Source organism: Etheostoma spectabile, chromosome 14 (genome assembly GCF_008692095.1).
Source record: "Etheostoma spectabile isolate EspeVRDwgs_2016 chromosome 14, UIUC_Espe_1.0, whole genome shotgun sequence".
Classification (NCBI taxonomy): Eukaryota; Metazoa; Chordata; class Actinopteri; order Perciformes; family Percidae; genus Etheostoma; species Etheostoma spectabile.
In genome coordinates this window covers 2,617,546-2,627,862 of record NC_045746.1, presented here as the reverse complement: position 1 = coordinate 2,627,862, position 10,317 = coordinate 2,617,546, and the positions used below count along the sequence as shown (strand labels likewise).

At 41.4% G+C, this 10,317-nt stretch overlaps 1 protein-coding gene across 1 annotated transcript in view; it reads left to right on the top strand.

The window, feature by feature from the left end:
- The first annotated feature begins 563 nt into the window (after nt 1-563).
- The window catches only part of kcnq4 (potassium voltage-gated channel subfamily Q member 4), a 51,076-nt gene continuing 41,322 nt past the window's right edge, over nt 564-10,317 (top strand). Inside the window, 1 exon segment of the mRNA XM_032536113.1 lies at nt 564-1,742. Coding sequence (XP_032392004.1) covers nt 1,441-1,742 — 302 coding nt within the window. The 5' untranslated portion in view covers nt 564-1,440.

The following is a 10,317-nucleotide window of genomic DNA, read 5'->3' as shown; positions in this document are numbered from 1 at the left end:
TTTTTCCTCCTGAGGAATTTACATTTGAGTGTTTCTGTTTACAGAAACACTCAAATGTATGTATGTACTGTATGTATCAGTTCAAAGACACATATGAACTACCTTGGCAGTTGCTAATGTCACTTTTGGTGGTCAGATGATACACCAAGGCCAGCGGGAGTTTGGGGACCACCTTAATAATGCATTCCTTGGAGGCCCTCTGACAGATGGTCTCTCTACAGGGCACAGTACTCCATAACTCCAGTATTTGTGTCATAACCACAAGCCTCCGTGTGTGTCACAGTCATAGATTTAGAAAGCTCTGGCCACTGAGGTGCTGTCGCTGTTTCCCCCTGCACCTGTCTCTGCTGTCCCAAACGCCTGTAGCCATGGATTCCCCTCCCACAATAAACACAAGTGACATTTTCATTTCGGAGGAAAGAAACTTTTGTTACTTCAAATTCCTGACCCTTTAAAATGATGTTTTGGAAGGCATAGATGAGGAATCTGGGGCACTTAGATCCTTATAAACTCTTTGGATTAAGTATAATAGTTATACAGCCTTTATGTGCATTAGCACAATGGTCAGTTCTTATCAAAGTTATCAACTCTTTCAGAAATGTCCTCATTCTTCCGGGAAAGCTTTATTAACAAGAACATCATTGTCTGGGCATCCTCGCCCCGTCACTGCGTGCATCCCGTCCTCGCCTCTCGCCAGCCCTTCTCTTTCTGAACGTCAACTCACCAGAAAGAGACTTTTCATCTTTGTGAGCTTTTACAACCCAGATTCGAACTTCGGCAAGCGTTTATTTGGCTTTAAGAGTTGGTCGTCTGCGATTCTTGACATCATACTGATGGTCTTCACTTCTGCGCTCTCCACCCCGCCTGCCAGAGCGCAGGATCGCTGGACCAGAAAGACGCACAGGGAGGGGAGAGCAGGCTGATGCTAGCGGCTGTGGCGAGTCTCACATTGTCAATTCAAACTACAGGAGCAGCTTAGACGAACTTGGTGAAAGACTGTAGTTGGATATAGTTGGTTTAGAGGACACAGATCCATCCTTGTTTAAAGAGTATTTATGGTAACATGCTTTATTGATTGAGGTCAGTTGGGTCTGTTTCTGCAAAGTGATGACAGGTTTTTTGTTGTGTTCTTGGACTTAGTGCATGTGTCATTACTTCTCTGCACCCCGCTAATCTGACTCTTAACAATGATCGCTGAATGTCACGTTTCAGTGCGTCACAGTTGTCCAAGTATTGTGAATCTGTTCTTTTGCGACCGCGATTTGATTTACAGATAACTTTGAAATCTTGCGTTATAAAACCTAGGCTGAAAAATAGCATGGATGATATTTAGCATGCTCATGCGTTTTGACCGGTTGTCTAGTTTAGTCCACTTTATGACAAGACGGACTATGACTTGGTCAAAACTTTGCTCTGCGCTAGTTTAATTGTGCCAGATTGATGTTAGGAAGTCCGTCAAACAACGGCGGCATCAGAATGCTGGTGCCCCCAGATCCGAACGACGACAGGCGGGTAGAGTTTGTGGCTCTCACCGCTGTCCACACGGAGAGAAGTGAACCGTCCAGCCCGGAGCGCGGACACCCGTCTCACCGCACAGGTCTGCTGGGCACCCCGCTGCCCGGGCCGCCCGGACCCCGGGCCAACTCGTCCGCTTCAAACAAACGCTGCAGAAAGTTGCAAAACTGCATGTACAACGTGCTGGAAAGACCAAGAGGATGGGCATTCATCTACCATGCATTCATGTGAGTGTATCGTTATTTATTTTATTTATTTTTAATTTATTGTTAAGTGACCAAATGAAGCACATTTTAAACGGCTTCTTTTTTTCCAACTTAAACTTTTTAAAGTCTCTTAGTGAGCGAAGCCACATGCTGCGAGATTGTCAACATTAGACTTGTTTTCCAATCATGTGTTTTGATCAGTAGCCTATATGCCAGCAGTCATTTGATGAATTTTCCAATTAACCAAGCAGAGTTGCTTATGCTGCAATTAGCACGGTCATATCCCATACATCATCACACCACGGGGTCTTTTGTTCAATTTCCCCTGGCATCTGATTAAATAATCAGGAGGACTCTGGGTATTAAATAGAATTTGTCCACATCCACACGGTTAATTGGCATGTAAAAAATGCAAACTTTTTTAATGGCTGCTGATAGTCATACCTATAAATGCACTATGCAATATGTTTCTTTTTTCTGCAAGTTGGCATGCTTAACTAATGAGTTTAAATGATGGAGATGTGTGAATGATGTACTAGAAAGGTTTGTTTGATGGCTGAGACGGTTCAACACAAATAGCTAAAAGCTACAAAACAAATATGAAAGCCACAACATGAATGCAAGAGCTACAACACTAATGTTAAATCCAGAACGGAAGTTTACTTTTTTTCTTTTTTTTTTAAGCCACAACAGAAGTGAGTTTCTACTGAGCAGTGTCAGCTGAGAAAAAAAGCCCATTATCAAATCTGAGTTGTAAACTCTGCGCATGGATTTGCAATCCTTGCTCTCAGATTTTGTTTTTTTCTACACAGCAGCAAATGAAGACCATACTGCTAGCCTGGCTTCCCAGCGATTTAAGCTTTTGTTTTTCTAATTCTGACAATATAATGTGTGACAACTCATTGGTTAAGGTCCTAATAGGTAGTTGTATTTGGTTTTGTTAAAAAAGACAGAATTTATGGTGGAGGTTAACATAAGATAATATAGTCTAACACCAGCTGGCATATCAGAATACATTCATCGTGCACACAGTTTACAAATCTGTAGGCAGAGTTTATAAACTGCGCGCAATTTGGAAATAACTTTAATTTCTCAGCTGACACCGGGCTCCGTGGACTCTCACTACTATTATGGCATTCGGGTTGTAGCTCTTGCTTTTGTGTTGTGGCTTTAGTACTTGTGTTGTAGCGTTTGTATTGAAACATTTGTGTTGAACCGACTCGGCCACCATATAAACCTCTCCATCATTTAAACTCATTTGTCAACCATGCCAGTTTACAGAAAAAAAGATACATACTGCAAATTGATTCATTTAAAAGTGTGACTATCAGCAGGCATCATTTTTTTGCATTTGAGTTTGATTTAAAAATAAATAAATGTACTCATAATGGTTAAAAACTTGACTGGACTTGTTTGTCGCAGCATTTTTCTGACAGGTGAGTTAAATAATGCATTAGTAAAATAAAATATAAACTTGAACCCATTGTGAACCCATTATGTGACAGCTTTTAAACCAGATGAAGAATAATCTCACCAATTAAACATGCACTCAACATAGAGCTCAAACTAAAGCAACGCCCTATAACTGTACAAAGTATTCAGTCAGGGCTTTAAAGTACCCCGTGTCCCATCTGTTCTATAATGTATACAACATGTAAACACTGGAAAAGTAAGAGCCCACTAGTAGCAAAGGCTGTTTCTAAGAGCTCCAGACTGCTGAAACACACAGCACTCATTTGTCTACACCAAACTGTACTGAATTGTCATTTAAATACATGTGCACCCATTTCAGATTCAAAGTTAACCTCTTTAATACCTTAAAGAATAATCATAACGCTTAGTGTTAATGGTAGGCCTAAGTGTCTCCTTTACAGTTAAAGTTCACCCAGTTAATATTTACTGTGTCAGTATATGTCAATGTATGTCACTGTCTTTTTTACGTGAAGCCCGGGACAGTTGTGCCCCAGCAGCTGTCCTCCAGCTGTGTCTGGCACATAATGGACAGAGCATTATGTGTGGGAGCTCCTTGGACCAGTCCGTGTTTTCCGTGTCATTGTTTAGAGGGCAGCAGTCTGCCTGCCAATGCCATCATGTGTTTATAACAGAGGGAAATCCCACTGCAGTGCTTCTCGTATGTGTTATTATCATATATACTGTTGGCACATTATTATTGTAATGTGAGTGCAGAGCAGCAAACGCTAGTCTCACTTTGTCCTTTAGCTCTTTCACTTCTCTTTATTTGTTTCTTCCCTTTCCGTTCCCATGGGACTGCAAACATCTTGCAGCACAAATAGAACTAACATGTCGTGCACTGCCTCCACCCTGCGAGTTCCTCATTAAGGCAATGGCCTTTGCAGGGTAGTTGTGGGTGACATTCTCCCTGACATTACTTGATGGCAGCTCTGCCACTGTTGTTATTTCTCTGTCAGAGAGGCAGGGCAGGTGCTCTGAGGTGCCCAGATCAGATGCCACGGCCTCAAAGACGGAGCTGGACTGACTTTGAAAGTGAGCCGCCTCAGTGATGGCCTGTTTTATGCCGCCATCTTATTGAAAAATGTACCTATGACTAAAATCTTACTAGGCTTTTTTTTTTTTTTAAATCCTTGCACTTTGACATGATATATGTTTAGTGCACATATGTCTAGCTGAGTGCATCATTCCCATGATACTGTATTAACCTGGGCTGTGCATCTGTTTTGATTAATTACATGTGAGGCGCTCACCCTGCTGAGAGCTGTGCCATTTGTAAGGAAAATTCTTTGTACGATGAAGCTCAATTAAGGCAGCGTTGATCTGTTGTAATTAAATTGAGCCCTACACTGCTGTGTAGGTTGCTGTGCTAACTTCCCTTGATCCTTTAATTAGTCCTTCATTGTAATAGGGAACGCTGGAACAGATGCACAGCTTCTAGAGAGCCTCTCCTCACAGGTGTGTGTTGGAGCGTGAATGGGTAAGGGGTGAAATAGCTCTCCGCTGTAATGTCTCTCCACGGGCACCCACTTAAGTTTCACCACACTCCAAACCCCTTCTTCTTGCTGTCACAGCTGCACATAAGATGCGTCCTAATAGAGAAATATTTCCCCCTGGATAAAGGTCTTGGGTAACTTTAACATCCTGCCCTCTGAATGGTTTAGGTTACATTATTGTACTGTTTTACAACTGTCTCCTGCGGACAAGACACATTCACTCCTGCAAGTGTAACAGTCATATACTAATTCAGAGCTGTCATTGAGTCTCTCCTCTCCTCCTCCTGGAAACCAGGCATTAGTTAGGTGAAAAGACTCAACTAAAAGCCTTGTTTTCTACACTACCAAGAAAAGGGAGGGAGGGATGGGTAAGGACGCAGAAACCTTTTAAAAGAGACAATAGTGTTTCTGTAAACTCCTGTTGAGCTGTGAAAAACAACTTTGTTGCTTAGGTGACACTACATTTTTGCGTTCACCAAGCTCTGATTCAAATGGTGTGTGGACCATTTAAAATGTTAAGTGACGCTTTTATTGTCATGGTCCCTTCACTCACTCACAGTAAAAGCTCAAGACCATTGAATCCCTTCTCTTTTATTTAACTTAAGGATTCAGCTTTACTGTAGGTCCTAGGGTGGCAGATGAGCGAAAACATTCAAAGAGATTGGTTTCAGTGTTTCCCCTCACCTTTGACCTCCCACCACTTTCCACCATACAGTAGGTAGTGCCACATATACTGTAGACCATTTGTGAGGCCACCTGTTTTTGCCCATAATTCCTCCCAGCAGGAGGTCCTTAGGGGGGTGTGGAACTCCAACCCCCACATCAGGTCACACTACGCTGAGCCGACTAATACCGGCACTGTGGAAACCCAACCAGCCATGTCATGATCTTTGCTTTAGCTGCTATACTTGAATCTTGGTCTCTGGCTCAGTACAGCGTTCCCCTGGATCCCAGCCTGAATGTACCGTAATAGTGCATATGGATCAAAGGAAAAAGCAGTGAAGACCGAGCACTGACCAGCCAGAGGGATTGGCACAACATCGGTATCGGCTAACAAAAGCTTAAAATGATCATCATCGGCATTAGCAGATATGAATATTTCTCCTGATGAGCCTTGCCGATAGGGTGACTTGTTTACTATGCACGCATGACAACCATAGAAGGCGAAGCAATGTTTCTTGGGCGGAGTGATTTGCTCGCAGCACCCGAGAAGCCCCGGTGTGAGGAGCAGAGAGGAAAAACGATAATTTTTTAGGTGTGCCCAAGTATTAGCCTTCTGTGGAGAATAGTTCCCAGTATGTATACTTTTAGAAGATGTCTTATGTGATATTGTTATTTGTACACTCTGTGACTGTACAAATCCCAACATGTAAACAGGGAAATGTGGACGTTATTTTGTCACTTACTGGAAACAGTAGGGTAGTTGGAGCCGGTTCCCTCCAGGATCTGTGGTGAACTAGAAACTAGAAACTAGTCTGACGCAACGGTGGGTGCGTCAGACAAAGTTATGAAAATAAATGGCTGATTTTGTTGTTTTTCTACGGATAAAAGTCTCCAGAAAGCATGTGTTACAAACTTAAGGTGCAGAGTCTACCAGGAGGGAATGTAATGACTACAATACCTCAGATCAAGTGTTATTTTAGAAAGTTTAGGATCAAGTGTCCATTGAGTTTTACCCATACAAGGAACCAAAAGTTAGGATACCTGGGCCTCTGCTGCTTCCATTTTGGCCATTCAATTTGTCTCTTGAGTCACCCAACTTCATGCAACTTCCATACTAAATCACTTGAGTACCACTTTAAGATATCTTTATTGCAAGCTGCACTTTTGGATGTAAACTTAAACAAAACACATCACTCCGCAGTAATTGAAGCATGTTGAGAGCACTTTATTGCTTGCTAATCTGTTGCTGCTATTAATACGAATGTTTTATGCCTTTAAAGAAATGATCTTTGGTTGGACACCGACTTCTTCCTCTCTCCCTCCTTCCCTTTGATCTTGAACAGTAGCTTTGCAAATTTCCAAAGTAAACTTATTATGTCAGATAAATCTTTGCCAGATAAAGCCTTCAGTCTCCATGGTGTGTGGCAATCCCTTCACTTTAACCTTTTATGGCCCCAAAGACGGTTTTGGTTTATAAAAGCTTGAGCGTAAAGCCACATTATTTATAGATGTGCAGGGAGATACCGACAACAGGGCTCGCACCCTAATGCTCTCCATAACCTCTCCACTGATGGTTTGGTCAAAGAGGCTTTGAAATATCTCCTGTATATGGCTAGAGTTCATTCTTCACAAATCTTTTGTGCTAACAGTGCTGCACACAAAATGCAACTTGCAAGCTTTTCATTTAAGGTGAATTGCCTTTCTGACATTATTAAACTCATTTAGCTCAGACAGCGTGTTGATTGAATGTGTTCCCTCTATCCTTGCAGTATTCCCTCTCTCTGAACCCGGTCTGAGCCCGCTAATCTAGTTTCTCACCTGGGTCATGGAAACAGTCCGGTCTGGTTTTTCAGACCCCCCCCCGCCTTGACGTCCTCCAAAAACCACTAACGCGTTTGGTGTTGGGCCTTTTTTTATTTTATTTTAGTCTAAAAAAAGCTTTTTGTTTTGTTATTTGCTTTCTTAGTCAACGCATGAATGCGTTTTTATTGATGACTAAGAAAGAAGGGTGGAGTTGAGAGGTAGGTGGCACCATGAAAGGGGAAAGCTACTTGACACTTTGAGTGGGGTTTTTAACCTGCTCAGGACTGCAGATTGGATGCTTTTTGTTCATTTTCCGCAGCTGCTTTTTTATCTGTTCACCTCAGCAGGTTGTGTAAATTCTGCTCCATTAAGAATCCTTTATGGTCCAATTGCCCTCTCTCTCTCTCTCTCCCTCTCCTCCATCATTCCCTCCTTCCCTTTCCTCCTGAGTGGGAATATAATCTCTCATTTGCTATACTGCCCTGTGTAATTGACTTCCCCTCCATCACTGCCACTCAGTTTCTTCCCCTTTTTTCTTCTCAGTCTTCATTGGCTGGTCATGACTTTTCTTAAAAGGGCTCTGTGAGTAGGCAAGATCATCTATGACTTATGAAAAATATGGAGGATAAAAACATGAATAAAATATATAAATGAGTAATAATGGTCATATGCACAAGTTAAAAGTTAGTTAATTGAACAATTAGTTGGTTGGTTGATTGAAGAACATTGATTTGGCTACTGTATGGATAACTGGTTAAATGTTTCAGTAATTTTTTAAGCTGAAATGTCAACATTTTCTTGTTCCAGCTTCTCAAATGTGATGATTTACTGTTTTTCTTTGTCATGTGAGAGTACATAAAATTTGTTTAGGGTTTGGCTTGACTGGGAAATTATAATTTCATAAACAAAATGAATATTTTATAGGTAATAAAAAAAGTTTGCTAGTTACAATCAGGATGCGATATGCCAGGGGATGCGTGGAATTTCCCCCTTTCTGGTATACATATCCCTGCTTCTGCTGAATTATTTTTATTCCCGGTGGGGACAAAATGCATAGAATAGAATAGAATAGTATAGAATGCGATAGAATGATAAAATCCGAGCAGCAGTTGCTGGTTGTAGCTGTTAGCCGCTACAGAGCTCCGGGATGCCGGCTACCAGCCACAGTTCTTAAGCCGCCAATAGGTGACTGTGAGAGTTTAGCCAGAAAAGGTGAACATCATGTGGCAATGACAGTTATGTTTATACGCACCAAAACGACTAGAAAAGTTTAGGAAAAAGATGGTGGTCTGAAATAAAACACTCCCAAGGAACAAACAAGCGTCTCACCGCAAAGTGAATTCACCTCTCCTGCTTGAAAGCGCTGTTTTATGTTGACACCACATTTTGCTATTTAATTTTTTGGGATTATTTTCTATTAAAATATTGTAAGTGCATAAACAAGTGTTTTGGCATGCCTGGCTGAGTGGCACTATTTAATTCTTGCTGTTTTTTTCCCCAGATCACACCTTGGTTACTTAGTCAGTGAAATATGCATAATTCTAGAGACCTTAAATAAACCCATACTCCTAATGTTGGGACTACCTTAGACTGGTAGTAATTAGTACCTAGTACTGGTGTATTTAGAGTCTACTGTAGACAAACCAGTAGTGCCGTACCCAGGTAATGCTTCTTTGATGGAACATCTTTGGCATTTTTTTTGATGTGTGTGAAGAAGGAACCAACATCCAGTCGAGCTGCTAATGAGTTTAAATCCAGAGTGACTGGATTGGGCAGGAACTCAGAGAAGATGATTTTGGCTGATTTGTGCTCTGGGAATTTTAAAGATACAGTTTTGGAGACAAGAGGTCATTTTGAGTCAAGATGTCTTGGGGCTGCTGAGCTTCCTGTGAGGACAACAGTTCATCAGGGACATAATACAAGTTATAACAGAAGTTTAAAGGGGAAGAACCAGTGTCATTTCAAAGATTTTTGTCTTTTTGACTGAAAATACACTAAAAGCTTTATTGCTATTTAGTTTTATTTTAAAAGTACACTTTTTTAAAAGTCACAAAATAGAAGGACTACCTTAATAATAACAACAATGGGTTTTTATTTTATTATTCCCTATATGTGTCCACATGTGGGAAAAAGTCTTTCTCCACTTTTACACCTGGCCTGTGTGTCACATACTGCAGCAACTTGAGCTGGAAAGGATTCAGTGTCTTGCTCAAGTGCACGTTAGCAGGGCAGATGCTTGCTAATGGAGATTGAAATGTAATCTCTTTAAAGCCAACAGGGAGAGAAAAAAGTGTGAGGATTGGTTTCAGTGTTTCCCCTCACCTTTGACCTCCCAGCCATTTCTACCATAGGTAGGGCCACATAAACTGTAGACCATTACATACCACATACTGTTTTAGCCCATAATTCATCCCAGCAGGTGTTCCTAAGGGGGGGCGTGGAACCCAAGTCCCCAATCAGGTCACACTGCCAACTAATACCAGCACTGTGGAAACCCAACCAGCCATGTCATGTCTTTATCTTTGCTTTAGCTGCCATACTTCATCTTGGTCTCTGGCTCAGTACAGTGTTCCCCTGGACCCCAGCCTGAATGTACTGTAATAGTGCATATGGATCGAGGGGAAAAGCAGTGAAGACAGAGCACTGACCAGCCAGAGTGATTGATTGGTTCTAAGGAGGGTGAAAATATACTGGTTATGCATTATTTAAGTATTACAAAGGAGGAGCAGAGATGTGAAGCAAAATTATAACATGACGTTTTTACACTTGAGCTCAGTATCATCTGCATTAGGGGAGCGGAGAGAAATGCCTTTACAAGTAGTTGTTTTATGAGTAGCTCTGTGCTGATCCTCCTGACCGGCTAATTGAGAAGTTAGCAAAATCTTCTCTCTTGAATATTACGTACAGTTGTGTTCAAAATAATAGCAGTCCAGCATCACTAACCTCATAAATCATATTTTGTTGGTAGAAATTATGTTTCTACATGGCAAATCATTTACTAGTAAGTGTTGTAGAGTGATAGAAAACCAACAGACCCAACAGTAATGACAAACAGGCTACTCATTCTGTGTAATTGAATCTTCAATTGAAAGGGGCATTTTCAAAATAAATGCAGTTTTGTTTCATTAATGAGGTGATTGATTCTGTGAAGAAACAGGTGTCAG